The following is a 22547-nucleotide window of genomic DNA, read 5'->3' on the forward strand; positions in this document are numbered from 1 at the left end:
GGTACCAGTGCAGTACCGTGGAGTCTGTTGTATATTCTGCACAATTTGTATGATTCCTTCTGCGAAGTTAGGTTGGGTTGGGTCTTAATGTGGTTTGAAGCAATGTTGAAATGAATCTGCTAGAATTTCAGCTTTTTTTTGAAAATCATTGGTATTTTGTATTTGAAGTATCCGTTTTGCCTAGTGTATAGTTGTTAAAACCCAGAAATCTTTTTTAGTTGGTGGTTTTTTTCTTTGCGAGGATATTTATTTTGTATATTTGTTTTTTCATCATATGACCCGTAATATCTGTAAAATGCTCTCTTAGCCACCGGCATAACTCAGTCAGCTAAGGTGCTTGACTGTCGATCTGGAGTTGCGCTCAGGTACGGGTTCGATTCCCGGTTAGGTTTTTCCGAGGTTTTTCTCAACCGTAAGGCAAATGTCGGGTAATCTATGACGAATCCTCAGCCTCTTCTCTCCATAACCAATTCCAACGACGCTAAATAAACTCGTAGTTGATACAGCGACGTTAAATAACCAAGTAAAAAAAATGCTCTCTAGGGTTGTGGATCATGGAATGCCAGTCATCTTTTTCTGGCTTCATAGCTTTGGCGTGGTTTTAGATCGGGAAATTCGTTGGGCCCGTCCGTAACTTATCGTTATGTATTCCAGTACTGGTTTAGGTTCAGTTCATATACGTAAACAGAGCAGCGAAGCGAACAAGTCGGCCGTGGCTTAACCACTTAGTTCGTCAGAGGCTTTCCAGAGTACACCACAGACGGAGATCAAATTTGTCAAAGATATTTGTATTTTATAACATGGAGCATGGAGTTTCACCGCTTGTTATAGCATCCTTGACATTTACACGTTGCTGTTGAAGTATGGAAGGGCTGTTGCTTGTAAGTTTACCAAATTTTGATATATCTTTATGTATTGAAGTGCAAATGTTATGTATGTTATGATTTTAGTTTTTGCATTCTTTAATGCTATAATGATGTTCATGATATTTGATGGATGCGTATAAAGTGAGAATTCATTATTGACAATATCGTGATATGTTTAAAATAAAATTATAAAATAATGATTTCAGTATTGTCTTTACAGGAACCCACGTTATACACAGTCAAGGGTGTTGCTATCCTTGATAATGATGGAAACAGAATATTGGCCAAATACTACGATAAGTCCGTATTTGCTACGGCGAAGGAGCAGAAGACGTTTGAGAAAAATTTATTCAATAAGACCCATCGCGCAAATGCAGAGATCATTATGCTTGATGGACTGACGTGTGTCTACAGAAGCAATGTTGACCTGTTTTTCTATGTTATGGGAAGCTCACATGAAAATGAGGTACTTACATCAAGATTTTTTGGGACGTGTTGCATAAATTTAGTTTATTGATATCCCTATAGTTAAGCGGTAGAATATTTTCCAGGACTGAAATGCTGTAGGGTAGCCTATGTTAATGTTCCTGAAAGTGACTCCTGTTTTACAAATAGTATCAAAGTGAAACAGGTTGTATACCCTTTTAGTGAATAGACTGTAGTCCTTATCTTTCTTTTCATATGTTAGTCTCTTGAGCCACTGATTTCACTGTAATACCACACACGATTCGACTCGTTGTAAGCCTAAAGCATACTCATTTTTCAAGGTTAGCTGAGTGAGGTTGGGTTAGCTTAGGTTAGAGATTGAAACTAAGTGGGGTTAGGTTAATTTAGGTTAGAGATTTAAACTGTCAACTTTTAGATGATGTATTTGGCAGAAGTACACCTTCATGACATGACGAATCACTCAATTGTCATAGCTAGGCCTAATGGGGATGTTAGGGTTGCAGTGCGTCATAGCTTGATTAACCCGCCAGTGTACGGGTTAGATCTATGAGACCCATATGTAACTGTTTTGTTACATTTCTCACAGACAGCAAAAGCTGATCACTTGTGACTCTTAGTAGCTTCCTGTTGAAGTATGTTCAGTAGTCCGGCACACTTGTAGCAAAGAAGATAGTTTAGTTTGTGTTCTGTGTGGTATTAGTTGTATTGGTGTTTTGTGTGTGTCTGAGAGACTCAGCCCATGCAGTCATGTAAGTTCTTTGAACTCATCATTTTTTATATTTTTGGTATTACTTGACTATCGTACTGTCAGTACTGTTACTATTGTTTTAAAAATATGTCCAGTAGTTTTACAAGGATTTAATACTTCATGTAGGAAAAAAGTTATTAGATTTTACATACATTTCGTTCATATATCTAAAACTAGAGATAATAATGTCAAGAATAAAGCAAAACGTGAAAAAGAGTTGTGATATGAGTACAGTCCGAGCGATATGGTAATATTTTCATGATTATTTGATGAATATATGTCTAAGGATGATGTATGTGACAATGCATTTTGTGCAGACAGAAAAACCAGATACTCATGTCGTCTATGTAATAAGTATCTGCGTTTAGAACATTCATCATTCTTGTGCAGTGACTATAAAATGGGTAAGTTACATAGGTTGTATTTTCATGTGATAAAGTTAAAATGCGATTTTTAATAGTTTATGCTTCTCACGTTTTGAGTTCCTCATTTAATTACAAATTCATGTTTGAAATTGCTGTATTTGTAACAAAAAATTCTATGATTCATTTCAGTATATTATAAAATTATGAAAGTCGTGGAACACACAAATTATAATTTTTTTCATATTTACAAAATGGGTCTGAGAGACCCAACCCATGCACTTACGTAACTTTTCAGGACCCGTTCACTGGTGGGTTAATGTAGTCTATAGGTTAAGTCACTTCACAAATAAAAGAACTAATTTGTTGCCGAGCAGGAACAAGAAATGTGTTTACAAAGAAATCTCTTCATTAGTGAGTATATTTATGGTGAAAGCTGATTGGCCTGCTAGACCCTCAGACACCTCACTGTGCAGCCTTCACATTGACTACGACTTTTCAAACACTGTCTATTAGTATGCAAAATCTGGTTTGTTTGCTTAGCGACCTATTCAATAATACCAATGTTTCCGTGATTTAGCCTAGCCTACGTATTTTTTATAATTTGAAATAAATACAACACAAACACTTCTTAGGTATTTATTTCCTTATTCCATTACGGTGGTTCACATTTTTCATTTGAAATTGCTCTTTGTGAATGTTTTTCTGGTTTTGTTGCACGAAGTAACTAAACAGTTAATTCAGTTTTTAAATAAATAATTTAATTTTATGCCTACATATTGTACGTGAATGATATTGTCATACATTTCAGCATTCTGTCACTCATTATGCCCACAGCAGGTGCATTTAAATTGTTGTGTTCAAGAAAGACTCAAGATTTAACAGGCGAAAGGAAAGGTACTCTAAATACTGGTATTCATTCATTGGCAGGTCTTTCACTACAAACCCAGCTTTCTCCAATCTTTCCTATTTTCTACCTTCCTCTTAGTCTTCGCATATGATCCATATATCTTAATGTCGTCTATCATCTAATATCTTCTTCTCTCGTACTGGTATATTGATTTTAATTCTAAAATATTTACACAATATGACGTAATACTGTTTTCGGTTAGTGTTGCAATACAGAGAACTGGGAAGGGCTTGATGTGAGGTGCATAAAGAATTTTTCTGGCCAAATGGTCCTCGAAAAATCCTATGGGTAAACCTCCCTGAAACAGCACTCATTCACTTCACATATAAAATAAAATTGGAGGCTTTCGAACCTCTTATTTTTTAACAAAAATCTTCAGACTGGTTCCAATGTCAAATATCTGGGCTTAATTCTAGACTGTCAATCGACATAGAATCAGCATCTGCACTTCATCATTCATAAACTAAGAAATCTTGATCTGGGAAACTTAATCTTCATGCAAGATGATGCACTGTCCCACATATACATTCCTGCAGAGCATTTAATTACATGGTGATCATGTCATCAGCAGGCACTTTCCAACAATATGGCCTTCACGATCTCCAGATCTCAGTTGCCGAATTTTGGTTGTAGAGTTACATTAAAGAACTAGTTTTCCTGGCATACCGAACAAGCCTACCACAGCTGAAAGATTTTATCTCACAAGAAATTGGAAATAATGCAAGATATTGTTTGTACAATGTCGTGCATAGTGCTTGTGGAACAAGACAATAGTGGACATATTCCCAATGTTTTGTAAAAGCCACACTTGTTGTTTGCCAGACACAGTAATGTTTTTTTTTCCACCTCAAGTATTATAATATTTATAATGCTTTAAAGATTGAAGCAATTTTTAATGACCTTATATTATAGACACAGTTATGTATCCCTAATATACTATCCAGTTAAACTCATTTATATGTTCAGTTTTTATTCAGTTTATGACAACCCAGCTTTTGGTATGATATTGAATTGAAGCATTTGCTTGATGTTTTCTGTTTCAGTTAATCTTGATGAGTGTTCTCAACTGTTTATACGATGCAGTGAGCCAGATTCTAAGGAAAAATGTAGAAAAGAGGGTTGTACTAGAAAACCTGGACATTGTGATGTTGGCAATGGATGAAATTTGTGATGGAGGGTTGGTATCATATTGTAATACAGTTAGCCTAATTATTTCCTTCGATATAATATTGGATATTTATGAAGTTAAATCCATATGTTGATAGCTTTTCTATTCTTAGTTCCAAGTCCACATTTTATGCTTCGAGCTAGATACATGAAATGAATACCTCTGGGACTCCAGTAACGTGAAATCAGCATGATGTCGAGTGTTCACTTACGACAACGTAAGACAAAACGTGAACAGTAGACAAACATTCATGACCTAGAGCCCTAGATGAATTTCGAACCCACAGTCATTACTACTTCTGTGCAGCATTAGAACCGTGAATTTGTCATATTGTGATGTAATATATAGTTGAGAAGATGATAGGTAGTATGTAATCGTAGTATAATCACAGTACAGTGAAATCTCAGTGTAACATACATCAGAAATTAATTTTACTTAAGCTTTAATTGGAAAAGTGTGTTATAATGAAGAAAGAAAGTTTTATCCAAACAAAATTGTTTCGATTCCACAATAGATAATGCAAAGTTATTCCGCAACACATCTTACCTTTTCATTAAAAAAATTAAAATGAAAAAATGGAACTCTCTGCGTCATAATCCACAGTTAATTCCCGATTTACCACGAAAATCGTTTGTAGTTGCATTTAGATTGGCAACAGGCCATGACTGTTTGGCCAAACACCTGCATAGAATTGGAATTTATCAGTCTCCTAACTGCCCATTGTGCAACTCAAACCAAGAAATGGATTCGGAACACTTCAAATCTGTGCTTCAGTGGCTGACCATGATAATATCTTTGAAAAATATTGGAGTGCAAGAGGTCAAATGACTTTATTGTCAAACGCCTGGCATTAGAAAACAACAACAACAATCTTTTCATTTACTGCAGCTGTGTTTACAATCCACATAAGATTCCACACTTGCAATAATTCCCCACTTCAGTACAAAACATTTTTAGCACTAGAGGTATCGCATCTGCTCAATGGGTTGTTAACGACCCATCCTCAAAGGGCCACTTGTGTTTGAGATATAATTATTGCAGTTCCTGTTTGTCATCACTTCTTAGGTCCTTACGATGAAAATATGTGAAATTTATAAAGAAACTTTAAGAAATAAGTTCCAATAAAAACAGTGTCGTTGCATTCAGAAATGCTAGCAATGTGTTTAATTTAAGGGTATACGTGAACGACCACAAATAATATCACAAAATGCAGGCTCTAAATTTCTAAAATTTTTACAAGAAAATAAACTCACAAGTGGACAAAAATTACAATCGGTGATGTATGCAATGGAGAGGGAAATGAACTGGCCACCCTAGTCCATTATCTCCTGGCCTACTTGTCTCGTAAGTGGTGCATTGTTGTATCACTTGTGGGGTTCAGACCGGGATAAAAATATGACATGTCACAAAAATCCGAGCCCTATCTATGAGACTTGGTGGTAGTAGTAGAACAATTGGTGTAATACTACTTTACAGCAGTGAAGAGACTTTTGACTTTTAAGGAGTGAAATATAACACACTTAAGGAAAAAACTTAAAGAAATGGTGATTAATATTCATCTGTAAACCTTGAATGTAATGAGGTATACCATTTGACAGTGCTGTTTCTGTTGCCTCTGTTACCAGAATTATAATGGAAGCTGACTCCTCAGCAGTTGTCCAGAGAGTTGCTCTCCGCACAGATGACATTCCTCTTGGGGAGCAGACAGTAGCACAAGTATGGAAATAATTACTTATATTTTACTAACATAAAGCTGCCTTGCATATTAAATAGCAGACTATAGCCTATTTCAAGCTTAAACCTAAGTTTCAACATTGTTTATAAAATAATTTTCATATATGGATTTCCTTATTCATATTATGAAGTATTCTGTGACCTGTAATGGTCGAATTATCATACTTGCCCTTTAATCAAAGATCCGCAGTTCAAATTCAGCACATTAGAAATCCGAAGCATGTTTTCTTTCAAAAGGTAAGTGAATTTGGCACACAATAGAATCCTGTCCTGTCAGTGATAACCGCTGAGGTGATCATCGTACTAACCACATGATATCTCCATTCTGGTTGGATGATCGTCCACCTCTGCTTTGGCATGTGAACGTGAGGTCGGCTGTTTGATCTGGGCCCTTCAAGGGTTGTGGCACCACGGATTATTATTATTATTATTATTATTATTATTATTAATTTCTATATTGTTTTCTGTAGCCCATTTCTGGAGGAAATGAAGAGCTGTGGTAATTGCCTGTTTTAAAATTTCGTGTGCTATTTATTTTCCAATGGAAGAGGCTGAAAATTTAGTAATTTTCTCTCTGGTCTCTCAGTACAAGCTTGTGAAGAGATCTTTGGCTTGTTTTGCTCCTTGGTTTAGAGCCGGACAGTGCAGGAGATGCTTACTCTCCATAACTTCTGGGTCTTTGCATAGGACACATCTGGGGCACACTTCCATACAGGGGCAGTGGCATTTCCTCTAAGGTTAGAGCCATTTGAGGTGTGTGTGTATTAATCGAAAAAATGTCATATAAACATGAGTCCTATTCTCAATATTTTCTAGTCCCTAATTTTCGATTAATACACACACCTAAACTGGGCTCTAACCTTAGAGGAAATGTCACTGCCCCTGTATGGAAGCGTGCCCCAGATCTGTTGGTCTAGTAGATGCCTATCTTATGGAGATGATGAGCAAGATAGTCATGCTCCAACGCCAGTCTTAATCTTGCAACTACCTCTTTGCGCCCTTTTAGGTCTGATGCCTGTAGTTGTTATTAGGAGACACCACAGGGAGGCGAGTATAGTACTTTGTCCTCCAGTTCCGTGTTGTTTTGTGCGAACAGTGAACATACCAATTTCAATGCCTTTTATTGTTCTTATTTTATTTGTATACATTCAAGAGAGAACTGTTGAAAACAGCTCCTTGTAGACGTTCTAGTTGTGTTTACTCATATTTTGAAATCGAGTTACATTGAACAGCTGCCATTCTTTCTGACAAGAATTTTTTGACCCAATTTATAAAATTGTTTATTTTTTTATTTTTACTAATGGCAGGTATTTGACTGTTCGTCATTCACCCATATGAAGCCAGTTGTGTACATCAATTTACGGACAGAGTTGTTGCCCAGGTTGCACTATAGGAGGCTGATCTATGCTACATCGGCAATGAGATGAGATGATGGAGATTTGTTGGAATGTCACAGGGGAACTGGAACTCAGAGAAAACCCCTATGTTAAGGCTGGTTCACAATAAACCGGAAACGGAAATGACAACAAAAACGAGAACGGAAATAATGTTAAAATGAATGTATTTAAATGTGAGCATTCACAATAGTTAATTGTGAATACTCACATTTAAATGCATTTAACAATATTTCCGTTCTTGTCGTTTTTGTTCCCGGTTTATTGTGAACCACCCTTTACCTGGACTGCTGGCTTGGAGGATTGCTTCACTTTCTTGACAAACTTCCAGGACATGAAATATGCCTCCTTTCTTTACACTACAGTCTTCAAATCTTTTTCCCATTTTGATTTTGCTATAAATTCGCCTTCATTGATGCATTCAAAGACTGACTCATAATGATGAGTTTTATGTAGGACTCGACAGTTGGCTTCATAAGTTTCTCTGCCTTTACGATAATAGACAGTCGAAACTGCTAAGAATTCAGTATGGCTGTTAATTTAATTTTTTTTTTTTTTATCCAATGCCGCCAGGTTGTCTTTTCGACATTTCTGGTCTTCTCTCCTGGCCGTGGCTTAGTTGTAACCCACTTCTGAGGTTGGGGCGCCTGGAAGGCGGAGTTACATTACCCCGATGATGTGATAGGATGATTATGATAATGTGGTGCCAGGAGAGGTCTTAAATCTAAACTTAACCTAAATTCCAGACCATGGACGAACACAGGAATAATCCCCTATTGAAACCTTATAAAATAACCCTAATGCACAGACTGACAAGTTTGGATATTGTTGCTCGACGTCAATAATGCAACTGCCTATAGCAGTCTATGCATGATTGGGAGATTGATTCTGGAATGCTTTTTTTTTTTTTTTCCTGATGAAGTTTGGCGTAACTCTGGTATAACACTGTCGCACACTAATATTTGTCTGGCATTTCAGTTTCAACATTGCTTCAGTATTTCTGCTTTTTTCTTTATCTTGGAAGACTGAGAGTGATGTCTTCAAACATACTGTATTTTTTTCAAATATCCCGCGCATTTTTTTCCGAAATATACAAGCAAAAAAATTAGTGTGCGGGCTTATTCGAAATGAAGTTGGCAACATTGCCCAGTTTTTCTCCTGCGCAACTCCTAAGGTGGTATAGTACATGCTATTAACTTCCCACACAGATATTTCATTTGTTAACATTGTTAAATGGTGTTTGCATTAGCAGTACTGGCATCAGGATCGAGTTCAAGTGTAATAAATGTGTAGTTTTGTCTCTTATATTTTCAGTTCAGAAAATCAGTTCCACTAACTTACAGCAAAAAAACTCAAAATTATGAGATATGTGGAGGAACATGGAAATCGTGATGCATGTAATTAATGTTGCAGAATATCGTATATGTGTAGTGTATGGACATAAGGGGATTTGAAATGTGTTGTTAATTGAACTGTATTTGTGTTTAATTGCTTTTAATTTGTCGTGAATACATTTTTGGTGAAGTTTTATATTTATAATTTTTTTTGCCTTTCGAAAGTCAGGTGCATGGCTTATTCGAGGGGGCTGGGTATTCGAGAAAATATGGTATTTCGGAACACTTCACTGATCTACTCTGGAATTTGGCCACTGCTGTGGAGTAATGGTTAGCCTGCCTATCTTGAAACAAGCGGGCCTGGGTTCAAATCTTGGTTACCTGGTTGGAGTTTTTTCTGAGCTTTTCCTTCAATCACTTGAAGCAGAATTGCTGGGTAACTTTCGGCGTTGGACCTTGAACTCATTTCACCTTCATTAGTATCATTTCATTAATCATTAATAGTTACAGGTTGACCAGGAGGACATGACGGACGTGGTTCCAGGATTCGCCAACAGATGGCATCTGTCTGCGGGAGCTGCACATATCCAGAGAAGCCGCAGAAGTTTAATTAAGCGGACTGTGGTTAGTTCGGGGGAGTGTAGCTTCCTCGGATAGATGGCGCCTTGGTGAGTCGTGGATTTGACGGCTGCATGGCCTCCTGGTTGAGAATGCAGCAGATTCATGCACATGAATTGCAAACAGATGCCATCGATCTGAGAAGGCTGCAGAATAACATCACAGGCAGGCAGAGTAACGGTCTCCACTCAGAACTGGATGTTGTGGTTGAATCGATACAATGGCACCATGCAGTGAATTGTGCACTTGAAGAGCAATCCTAAATGGACTTCAACAATTATTCCAATATAAAGAGATTGTACAGTAAGGCTAAGGTTGTGGTGCTTGCCTGCAGACCCTCCTTCGTAGATTAAAAAAAAAAAAAAGAGCTTTGGAATTTTGTGCAAGGAGCACAGTTTCAGCCAAGTGAGGGTCTTCTCATTGAAGGGACATAAGAAAATGTGTTAAGATGGTAGGATTTGGCAGCAAATTTGGAATTTTCAATTTTTATGATATTTATTAGTTGAAAGGCTTCAGCTACTACTTTTGTGTCTTGCATATGAGAATTTGTATGTGACTTTTATCATACCTTCAGAAAGTTTACAGTAAGCTAACATGAATTGGTGACTTTCTATTCACCTGGTTGAACTGTATTTTTTCAATTTGCAGTGCTTGACCTCTGATAATACTTCAAGTATGGTATGGTATGTACAGTAGATTGGGGGAATTTTAAAGGTTACATATATATGGTTGCAGTGGTTTCTAGGCAATTTTTGATAGTTGGAATGTTCTTGCCTGATTAAGGCTATGAGAAACTCAATGTACAGAGCTAGAAGGTGGTCTACTTGAATATAGATATAACTCCATGTATTTTCCCACTCATGGCCACCATTCCATAATATTCTTGACCATATAGTTAAGATGCATCATTGCATTGCCATTCTCAGTTTTTCCCAGTGCAGTCTTTGACATGTGTAAAATCTGTAATATCTTCTTTAACCACATGTTCAACATTTGTCAGCTAGTAAGAAAGCTTTAGAATCATTTCTACTTTGAACCAAGTTTCCCAAGTTTTTTTAAATAAAAAATAGTTCACTGCCACAGTCTGTTGATTGTAAGTCCAAATATCTGTTGTAGCTTGGTATCAGAGAAAGACCTGGAAATTGCCATTATATACAGCAAGCACTTCAGGTGTTACTTAACCATTTTCCTTTGAGCATGTCAAGGCTAAACCTTGCTTTCCAAAACTTTACCACTCCACAATGGCCGTGAGTTTCTTCTTGTTTTCCTCAGTCACCTTTTTCTTTTCGAAACCTAATTGTACTTGAATAGACAACATTTTGGTCTTCAAAAATTTCTAAAGTTTTTATTTTTCTGCTATTGTGGTAAACAGTTGATTCGTACCTCTTGAGATAAAGGAGTGCTTGCTTCCAGTTTCTGTTTGTTCCATTTACCAATTCCTTGAAAGATTGGGAACTGACACCAGCAATCTTTTAAGGTAGCGGAACATATACTTAACCTTCTTCATATGATATAAAACTAATGAGGATAACTTTTTTTGCTAAAGAATAAAACACGAGAAACTGTTCATTGAATAAATATTCTGAGCATATAATATAATTATACAATATATATATTAAAAATACTTCATGTGCTGTTCAAATATTGACACGAGTTGTGGTTCATATTGTAAATATAGAGTGTAACAGTATTCTTGTAATTATTTATGAATCTTGTTCACTGTCATGTTAACATGATATCGTATATTTATGGTTTCTCAATATAATACAAAACATTTTCAATCTTCTTTTCATGTGCAGATGAAATCAACAGGCCAGTTGAAAAGAGAAACAACTCAAAATTTAAAGTATTGAGAACACTGCATTTTAAAGCTTCATGTTAATATGAAAAATCCAATTAACACTCTAATTTGAAACTTGAAGTATATATATAAAACATCATTAACAGAATTCGGAGTAATTTCAGTGATCCTTGGATTTTTCACAGTAACATGAAGCTTTGAAATGCAGGTTTCTCGAAACTTTATATTTTGAGTTGTTTCCCTTTTGAAGTGGCCTGTCAAAATATCAATTGAATATGTTTTATAAAATTTGTTTCAGGTATTTGGTGATGAAAATGTATCATTTTATGATTCTGATAAGTTAAGTACAAAAAATATTTGGTTTTATTTCTAATTAACTTGATTGGCATGATTATAAAATTTTGTTTTTCTTAATCATTATCCATATAGCTGGAAACAAAATGTGACATTTTTATATATACAGTGAAACCTTGATTCATTGTTTTCATTGAGAGACCTGGAAGAAATTATGGATATGGAAAAATATAGATGCAGGGCCCACTAAAATGAATAAAAATGGTTGCTTTTATCTATATGAACGTATAAAATCAAAGAAATGTACACTGATAATATTATCATTTCCACTTTCAAATATAGTTCTCATTTATTTAAGAAAAAAAGTCATCAGTATTCATATATTCAGTAGCACATTCACTTTTCAAACTGAACAATAAATTTTCAGTGTTAACAATGTTTGCATGATCTCTTTGTGTAGTATCATGCATGATCGAGCATGAACGCTCTCATTTTTTACGTAAATATGCGAAATGCTGCACTCATTCTTCTAAAGTCAGAGCTTGTTTCACAGAAAATGCTATGTGGGACAAAATTGAATTAAAAGATAATTATGCTAACAATAAAACAAAGTTTTGTAGAGGATTGGATGGACACATGATGAACTGATTACTCAAATAGGCGAAATCATGAAGTGAAGTGATTCTCACTAACATACAGGAATATTTTCCCAGGTTCTCCTCATCCCTGCAAATCTTTCAAGGCAAGTAAGATGTGTGCCCAACCACAAGAGTCAAAACTGCAACTTACTACACCACATTTCAAAAATATTAGCTGATGGTGTGTGCGTGCATGATTTTTTTTTTTTTGGTCAATCAATCCAGGATTAACTTTTAATGAATGTGGGAAAGCCATAAATCAAGGCTCACTTGATTTCAATAAGATTTATTCAGGGACCATGGAAATTGAATGACTGATCTGGGAAAGTGATACATCTGGGTACAGTAGGTCGAGGTTTGACTGTATGCACTTAAAATGCATGTTAGGTTTGGATTTTCATTGTTAAATTTAACCATGAGTGAAAGAACGTTATTAAGTATTTTTACTCCCTTCCTCCCAAATAATCACACACACCTTTCTATATGGTTTAAGATTTGTTACAAAGGACTGTAAATTACTGTTCAGATGTTTTTTATTGAGCAAAAAAAAAATGCATTTAGTTGCAGTTGGCCATTTATGCAAGGGTCATTTCATAAGTTACGACAATTATATTATATCAGCCAATAAAGCTGCAGGAATAGAAATTCACTATATGCGATTGAAGGTCAGTGGAATATGTCTTGCAATGCTAGTACCAAATTGGGTCAGGGTACAGGAAGCAATGGTTAAGGAAAATTGAAAGATGCGTAAAAATTAATCGTTGTTTTATTATGCACAAAAGAAAACAAAGTACATTACTCACAGCTAACACCCATCAAAATAATCCCCCAAGGCTTCCACACATCTTTGCCAATGATGATGCAGATGTTGAATACCATCAACTGTGTGCGATTCGTCTATGTGTTCCATCTCTCATCGAAACGCTGTTAAGATGTCCTCCCTGTTTGCAAACTGCGTGCCACACAGTGGCTTCTTCAATTGCAGAATGAGATCAAAATCGCATGGACTGAGATCAGGCGCATAGGGAGGGCGTTCCAAGATCACCCCCACTGCTGCAAAAGGTTCCCGACAGGAACTGCAGTGTGGGCTGTTACATTATCGTGGAAGATTATGTGGCATTGTCCAGCAGTGCTGGACCTGTCCTCCGAATTGTACGACACAGTTGGTACATCAGGAATGATCTGTAGTATTGGCTTTGACAGTGTAGTCCTCACTAAAGGAGTATACACATGTGAACGAACAACGAACAAATGATGAAGCAAAACTTCATTGTTTGTTCGCTGTTTGGAGCAATATACAAATCATCAGCAAATGGTCAGAGAAAATTCGCGTTCGCTGATTATCTGCAGTAATAGCAGACGAAGATATAATTATAGCAAGTGTAGCCGTTGTTATTATTATAGGCAGTTTAACAAAAAGAAAGTTAAGAAACAAAAGGCGATGGTGGCAGATGCCACTCTACAAAAATTACAATCGATTAGGGATAGCGACACTGACTTGCTTCATGATTTACGTCGAATTGAATCGGGACAGTTTCATAACTTCTGTCACATTTCAAAACAAGCTTCGAAATATTACTTGCAAAATATGGCCATAAAATGTCCTGCTTCCTATATACATCAATAAGTTTGATGACAGCTTCTTCAGTCCACTCGAGTTTCGACATCCTGTTGGTGAAATTAAACTAACCGCTACATTCTGCAAACAAGTGGCAAATCCCGTCCACAATGAATACCAACTCCCTTTGATGTACTGACAAGCGATGGATCACTACCGAAGGCAAATCAAACGATCGGTTTGCGTTTGCTGTGCCGTCCACACGTTCCGATTTCAATCAGTGAATGCATTCGTTTGTCATTTGTTCGTTGTTTGTTTGCTATGTGTGTATGCACCTTAATAGGATGACACTCCAGAACACCTTGGCTGTCATATGCCATAATGATCATGACCTTTGTGAATGATGGATCCTATCGAAACTTGTGTCTTTGTGGTGAACGAGGATGTCGCCATAGATTTGACTGACACTTTAGTTCAGGTTCATATGCTTGTGCCCAGGTGTCATCAATTGCAACGCACCATCATCCAATACTTCTTGTAGCTCAGAATGACACTGACAGCATTCAAACTAATTTCTTCGCTGTTCTGTTTTATCATGCTCTGTCATTGATCAACCTGCAAATTTATTGCTCGCCTATACTGTACCTTGCATTTTAAAACTGAGTTTGTGGTATAATTTTTAGCTGGTTTATGCAGTCATCTCATCATTTTGATGTCCTTGTTTGGTACTAGATCTCTACTTGCATGAATATCATAAATTTCCTGTTGTTCCCCCTCACTACCATTGCAACTGTTTGATCTGAAGTCTGTTCTGAATTTTGCATACTTGTATGCTTGTTACAATTACAGATCTGAGGACTGTGATGCTAGTTAAGTATGAATAAGCAACATTTAATAAATCATAGCTTACACATTCTAAATGCGTTTTATTTCTATTCTCAAATTAATTCGTTATTATTATTATTATTATTATTATTATTATTATTATTATTATTATTATTATTATTAATTATTATTATTATTATTATTTTCATCTGTTGAATTTTGTTTGGAAAACTTGAATGCATCGGAAAATGGAGAGAATATTGACGAAAGTAAAAGATTAGAGATAAAGGAGAGAGTTAGAAAGATTGTTAATAATAGTGGAAGAAGCAGAAAAGGTAAAGTTGCGCAAGACATGAGGGCAGTGACTCAGGAGATGCAAGGGAAGAATGTCGAAAGAACCCATCGTCAGCAAATTCCACTCAGGCGGTGAACTCTAAGGCAGCTGCTGCACCAGCTAGTAGACGACCAGTAATGACGTCACCCCAAGACCAAGCCAGCGGAACAAGCATAGTATCAGATGGCAACAGAAGTGGAGAAAGGCAGAAGGGGAGAGAGAGGAATGCTGAACTGACGAAAGAAGAGACTGGTGAACGAGGTAGCGAAATAAGTGCGGGGAATAGAAGGGGAAGTAGTGAGTGTGTAAAGCATGCCAGGAGTGCGAAAAGAGGGGGCAATAGTGGAGAAAAACAAGTCTATAATCTGAGGAAATGGTGCATCAGTGGGTTGAAATAATAGTAGGTTAGTTAGGTAATGGATAAATGGAAGTGAACTGTTGTACTTTTTTCAGTGTTAAATAGTGTTATAAATAAAGTGAAAGCAATGTTGTTAGGATACGAGCACTAATGTGTTGTGTGAGAAGAGTTTAGACAGTGAATATAATAATAGTTAGTGAAATAGTCAACAAGGGTTAGGTCTTATATATTAAATAAGTTATATGTATTGTTATTTAAAGTATTAAGTTAGTTATGAAGGTAGGAATTATTTTTTAAGGAAACTGAGAATAAAGAAGGGAAGTAGAATAGTAGTGGATAAAGTAAAAGGATGGTCAAGTGAAAGTGAAGGGACATGAAAGACATAGCAAGAACAGGCTTTAAGTGTCAAAATACATCTTGTTTAAAGTTGTAAATAGTGCAAGTAAGGGAATGCTGGCCCGAATACAGAAATGTGAAGGGCCAGCAGGACCGAAGATTTTGAGAAATATACAGGGTGTTTAAAAAATACGGGGCATAATTTCAGGTATGTATTTCCCACATGTAGACAATTAAAATAGTTCATTACAACATGTGGCCGGAAATGCTTCAATTCCGAGTTACGGCCTTCACAACATTGAAATTCACCGGAACTTTTTTCTTTCCGCAGGTCGTTGTCATTACAGAAGATGTTCAAAATGTCCACCTCCTGCTTGAATACAGACCTCACATCGATGTCTCATTGACCTGCGAACACGATCCCAAACTCCAGGAGTATTGCGTATGTCCTCAGAACATGCCACAATTCGATTCCGAAGGGATTCCAAATCAGGCACCGGAGATGAATAAACCAATGATTTTAAATGGCCCCACAAGTAGAAATCGAGAGGGTTCAGATCAGGTGAGCGTGGAGGCCAAGCAATTGGGCCACCTCTACCTATCCATCGATCAGGAAACCTTCGATCCAAGTACCGGCGAGCCGTACGACTGAAGTGTGCAGGAGCGCCATCATGCAAGAAGTGAATGTGTTGGCGATTGGTCAGTGGAGTGTCTTCTAAAACATGAGGTATGGTGTTTTCCAGGAAGTTGTGTACGCCTGCCTCGTAAGTCTGTTTACAAGTACATGGGGTCCAACTAATCGATCACCAATGATACCGGCCCACATGTTGAGGGAGAACCGCACCTGGTGATGAGATGGAACAGTTGCACGTGGGTTTTCATACGCCCATACATGCTGATTGTGGAAATTTGTTATGCCATCTCGTGTGAACTGTGCTTCATCTGTAAATAATAGCCTACTAAGGCAGGAAAGTTCGGATTTACACCACACTGCTGCAAGAACCACTGACAGAACCTAACTTGTGCAGGGTAATCTGCTGGTGACAGGGCCTGTACACGTTGCAAATGATAAGCATACAATTGATACTCTTTCAACAGTCTTCAGACAGTCGTATGAGGAACTTTGACTTGCAACGCTACCCTTCGTGTGCTGATAGAAGGAGTCATGTTCACAGCCTCCAGAATCTCCTCCTGTACTTCTGGAGTTGTAGATCTTGGTCGTCCCCTTCCCAAACCAGGAGAGTTAAATTTTCCATACTCGCACAGACGGAAATGGAGACGTACAAATATCTTCCAATCTGGACATTGTCGCTGTGGGTACCTCTCCTGGTACAAATGACGAGCCAGCGCAGCATTGCCATCCGCCTTACCGTACATGAAGTGTATCTCTGCCAGCTCTTGATTTGAATACATGTCGCACAGTCTAACGCTTACACAACACTGAATGTAATCTTCGCCTTGGAATGAACTGTCAGAGTGCCCTCTTAATGTCTCCTTTGACGGCAACGACCTGCGGAAAGGAAAACGTTCCAGTGAATTTCAATGTTGTGAAGGCCATAACTCTGAAATAAAGCATTTCCGGACACATGTTGTAATGAACTATTTTGATTGTCTACATGTGGGAAATACATACCTGAAATTATGCCCCGTATTTTTTAAACACCCTGTATATCATATCATATATTATCATCATCATCATCATCATCATCATTCAAAACTTTTGTATCTGTAAATAAGTAATTTCGTAGAAGTGTAAGGTATTTCGGGATTAGGTACCGGTAGTATAATTTATATACGTCAATTTAATGGTGGAAGTTTATTTTCTAACATCTTGTAACATGTTGGGAAATAACATACTGTTGTTTTGAAAAGATTTGTGTTGCTCCAGATTATTGAATTTGTAACAGCAGATTAAGATAATACAAGGATGAAGGTCACAAAGAAAGGAACTTGTTTACTTAGCTATTTCTACGATTATATGAGATACTGAAAATTGACTCAAGCAGATCCCATAGTGCGAATTACGAAATACGGTATGCAGCATTGTGCGTGTTAATGTGTTTGTAGTACTGCATCCCAGTTTATCAATGAATGCATGCTTACAGTTACTGTGTTAGCATGGTATGTATGACATTTTCAACATTATTATTATTATTATTATGATCATTATGTTTAATTGGTTATTTTACGATGCTTTATCAACTACTAAGGTTATTTAGCATCTGAATGAGATGAAGGTGATAATGCCAGTGAAATAGTCCAGGGTTCAGCACTGAAAGTCACCCAGCATTTCCTCTTAAAAGGTTGAGGGAAAACTCCGAAAAAAATTTCAACCAGGTAACTTGTCCCAACCAGGATTTGAACCTGGGCTTGCTCATTTCACAGTCAGGCAGGCTAACCATTACTCCACAGCAGTCGACTATTATTGTTGTTATTTTTATTATTATAATTATTATTATTATTATTATTATTATTATTATTATGATTACTAGTACTATTACTATTATCATTATCATGATCAAAAACTCAATTTTATTTATTTTTTCAATCTATATTTTAGGATTTCGTGAATTTTAAAATTTACCATTTTAGATGTTTTTAAGATTTTATGTATGAAAAGAAAAATATGCAGCAGTTCATTTTTAAAGCAATTTGACTTTATTATTATATATAAATCACTAAATTAAAACTCGTAGAATGATACTGAAGAATGAAATACAGATTTTCAAGAGTAATCCTTTTCCATCTTCCATTAAAATCCGTTTGAAGTCAGAATAACAGTAGCAAACTTGATGTACCTGAGATTGCGACACAGTGTTTTTTTTTTTTTTTTTTTTTTTTTTTTTTTTGCACGTTCTGTCTGCAGAAAACACGACACACTTGCTCCATTTTCTTGACATCTGGAGTGTGCGCCAAAAGAGCTTCCAACTTCTTTTATATGAACTTGGAATTGATGATAGAGAAATGATATTTAGTGAGATGAGTCCGAGAATTCGTATTCGACTTATAGTTGGGGAAACTTTTGAAAAAAAAATTAAAGATGGTCCAGTATTTTCTAGTAGTGTTAATATTAAATATCCAGCAATTACGTTCTCTGAATGTTTTATCATTACTGGTTTTTGTAGTAAATTTTATATTTCTGTTATGTGCTTTGTTTTCTAACAAAAATGAGGTTTGGAATAAGTATGAATTTGCTGATTTGAATCACTTGTCTAGTGCACAGCAAAAACATACAAAATCTCAAACTCATGTACAATGTTTCCTAAAATCAAAAGTTTCCGGCAGCAGCGAATTGATTTTTTACTTGATCAATGAAGAACTGATACCAGTAAACACAACGAAGAGGTAAAGAAAAATAGAGCCGTATTGATACGAATCATTGACGCTGTTTGTCAAAAATGTCACCTTCCCAATCAATAACAACAACAAAATAAATGCCATCAGAATGTGCTGTTTGTTGTGGTGCCCCATTCATCCTGTGCATTGACTTACACAAAACGAAAGACGACTAACATCCATACACGTCGTGTGTACAACTATCGACGCCATAATCCACGTAGAGTGGCCTGCACGTTCTCCGGACCTGTCGTCACTCGACTTCTTCCTGTGGGAAACTGTAAAGGACAGTGTGTACCAGAACATTCTGACAACAACAGACATGCAGCAACGCATTCAACAAGCTTGTGTGTCCATTCAGCCAGCAACATGCCAGGCAGTCATATGTTCTTTCAGGGAACGCCTTCGAATGTGCATTAATGTAAATGGTCACCATTTGGAACATCTTCTGTGACTCTCAAAGCATAACATTATTACATTGGAAGTACGTTTTTGTTTCGTTTTATTGTTATTGATTAGAAAGGTGACATTGTGATACATTTTTGAACTCCTCTTAATGTGTGTAATCAATGTAACATGATTAAAGTATGTAGTGCTATTTGAAAAATGGATGACGTCACGTGTATCTTGTACCATAATGTAAAGACTGTGTGATGTATCTTGTCCCACTGTGAAAAGAGAGAGAAAGAAGATATGTCTTGCTTTGTCTGTGTTGTTATGGCGATGGGGGAGTGGAGCAGTGCCATCCATCCATCCAGTGGCGGAAGGGACTAGTTGATACATTCTGTAGTGCAAAATAAAATAACAAAATATCTCTACATACTGTGTAGTTCCGTCACTGAGCTTGTCTTTCAAGAAACTGAGTTCCGGCAGCCTGTACAATAACAAGATTTTGAAAGGAATCCTGAAAATTTATAACCCTCCTATAATCTCCACCCTCATTTGAAGGGCCTTGGTTTTATTGCTACTGAGACAAGATAAACCTTACCAGGTATAGTTACATGCACCAAATCTCGACACTCATGTTAGCCCCTCATTCCCACATAATGCTCAAAAACAAAAATTCCAATACCTATCCAAACGAAAAAGTTATAATAGGTGTACAAGATAAATGGGACACTCTGTATATGAAATTTTTGTTCAAAGTGACTTATAGAATTGATTCTGAATCATCCTATTTATACACATACAAAGAGACATATATTAAAGGTGGGTTGTTTTAGTCCTTGAAATTTCAGCCCCAGTGGCCCATTGTACCTATCTTCTTTTACATTAAAAGGAAGGAGTAAATTTGACAGCCTTGAAACCTTGATCAGTTTCAGAAACGCACTCACAAACCCTTTAAAGGTTTCTGTGCCTCGGATTTTTCATACCAAGCAGTCTTCATAGACTTTAATGAATCATTAATAGATTATATGGGAGGTGGGCTCTTTTTCCAGCCCACAAAGTCTACAGTTGGAGTTTCAGTTACAGAATTATCTCCTGTGATAGTGTATCCCTTCAGGAAGCCCATCACAATTCAAGTCAGTCGTCTTCAAGGCCAAGATCTGTGCACTGATCCTTAAATTGAATAATAGGCGTTTTCTTTCCTTGCAGGTGCTTCAGTCAGCCAAAGAGCAGCTAAAATGGTCTCTTCTGAAGTGATGCTTGAGAGTGGACCATGGTCGCCAGCACTTCATTCCTCGTCGCACATGTGGACCCCTGTTCATTGAGGTTTTTATCAGTTCCATTGTTAATGCTTGTAACACTTGATTAACCATGTTGGACATGATAAGACAGTTGTACATCTTGATAACATTCAGGGAATACATGATTGCACCCATGTTCATCTGTGTATAAAAATAAAATGTGAAGTCAATAAAATTATATATAATTAATTTGTAAGAAAAAGTTTCAGTCTTTGTTTGTTATTACTTTCTTTATAACCATTTAGAGAAAGTATAATAGAGCAAAACCCATCTTGTAAGGAAGTCATTATTTTTTCCGAACGTTTATATGATCGATACTCTAAATGTTTGATGAAAACAGCTACCTTCCTGTTAGGTCAAAAGGTTGTTGTGGTTGTTGCAAATGACTGAACTCCCTTGACTGACAGACAAGAGACTTGGAGATAAGATAATGTAGGCAACTGCGACAGAGATTGGCTGGGATTCATAGATATAAACTGATAGTACTGTGTCCTCTCGCCTCTGATTTTCAGTTGTCGAATCTTGTGGAACTAGACATTTGTATTTTTTTACCAAGCATGAAGTAAAATAATCAATTTGACTTTTTTTTCAAACATAGAATTTGAATATATCAGTCCCCTAACTGCCCATTGTGCAACTCAAACCAAGAAATGGATTCAGAACTCCTCAAAATCTGTGCTTCAGTGGCTGGCCATGATAATATCTTTGAAAAATATTGGAGTGCAAGAGGTCAAATGACTTTATTGTCAAGCACCTGGCATTAGAAAACAACAACAACTTTTTTTTCAAGTAGCTTTCTTTTATTAACTTTGTCAAAGGCTTTACAATAGTCCACAAATGCTAATTGTGTATCCATGGTAAATTCTTTATGTTTTTCAAGCAATATTTTAAAAATCCATTTGCACAGGATCTGCTTTTCCAGAAGCCATTCCGTTTTTTCTCCCAGAATATTAGAATAATATGTTTGGCTGTTTTTTTTATCACATTAGCTTAAATTTTGCAGCCAAAGTTTAAAAGACGATATACATACATAGTCAGCAGAATGGAAGCAGTTACACAACGCAGAACTGCATGCATTTTATTCTTCACCTGACATAATTAGGAACATTAAATCCAGATGTTTGAGATAGGCGAATCCAGAAATGCATATAGAGTGTTACTTGGGAGGCCGAAGGGAATAAGACCTTTGGGAGGCCGAGACGTAGATGGGAGGATAATACTAAAATGGATTTGAGGGAGGTGGGATGTGATGGTAGGAACTGAATTAATTTTGCTCAGGATAGGGACTGATGACAGGCTTAGGTGAGGGCGACAGTGAACCTCTGGGTTCCTTAAAAGCTATAAATAAGTATACATACATAGTGTTCTGCCCAAAGGCAGGTCTTTCACTGCAAACCCAGCACAACAGTTGTTTTTTGCCAGCTTGAAGGATGTTTTTCACCATTTCATGTTTTTCGAAGGACAGAACAGATTCTTAAAACGAATTTGTTACTGAAGTAGTTGAATAGGTTTGAATTTAAATTATCTCCCCCTGGTGTTTTGTTTTGTCTGAGTTAGGTATAACTTTCGTCTCATCAGCCAGTATGTGTTGTGGTATCTGAGGAGTGTGTTGATCAGAGATCTTGAAAATATTGCAGCCAAGCAGTTTTTGAAATGAGATTTATTTTTCATAATGTTCTTTGCTTCATTTCGTAATTGTTTCAATAATTTGTAAATTTGATGCTAAGGTGGATAAAGATTTCTAGTTGAGAAATGTACTTCTTCCATGAATTTCTTTGGATTTTCTACCTTCGCATTT

The 22547-nt window shown here is 36.6% G+C and overlaps 1 protein-coding gene across 4 annotated transcripts; it reads left to right on the forward strand.

Annotated features, from left to right (window-relative positions):
- Positions 1–726: 726 nt before the first annotated feature.
- zetaCOP (COPI coat complex subunit zeta) lies at positions 727–20938 on the forward strand. 4 transcript variants are annotated; one of them, XM_069834315.1, is made up of 5 exons: positions 727–881; positions 1087–1332; positions 4377–4510; positions 6127–6217; positions 20658–20938. In XM_069834315.1, exons 1-5 carry the CDS (start codon positions 864–866, stop codon positions 20703–20705), a joined length of 537 nt encoding a protein of 178 aa, XP_069690416.1. In that variant the 5' UTR covers positions 727–863; the 3' UTR covers positions 20706–20938. The 4 variants fall into 4 exon arrangements, with proteins under 4 accessions (XP_069690416.1, XP_069690406.1, XP_069690396.1 ...); XM_069834305.1 differs by lacking the exon at positions 20658–20938 and adding an exon at positions 11681–11770; XM_069834295.1 differs by lacking the exon at positions 20658–20938 and adding an exon at positions 9468–11654.
- Positions 20939–22547: the final 1609 nt, after the last annotated feature.

Source organism: Periplaneta americana, chromosome 1 (genome assembly GCF_040183065.1).
Source record: "Periplaneta americana isolate PAMFEO1 chromosome 1, P.americana_PAMFEO1_priV1, whole genome shotgun sequence".
Classification (NCBI taxonomy): domain Eukaryota; kingdom Metazoa; phylum Arthropoda; class Insecta; order Blattodea; family Blattidae; genus Periplaneta; species Periplaneta americana.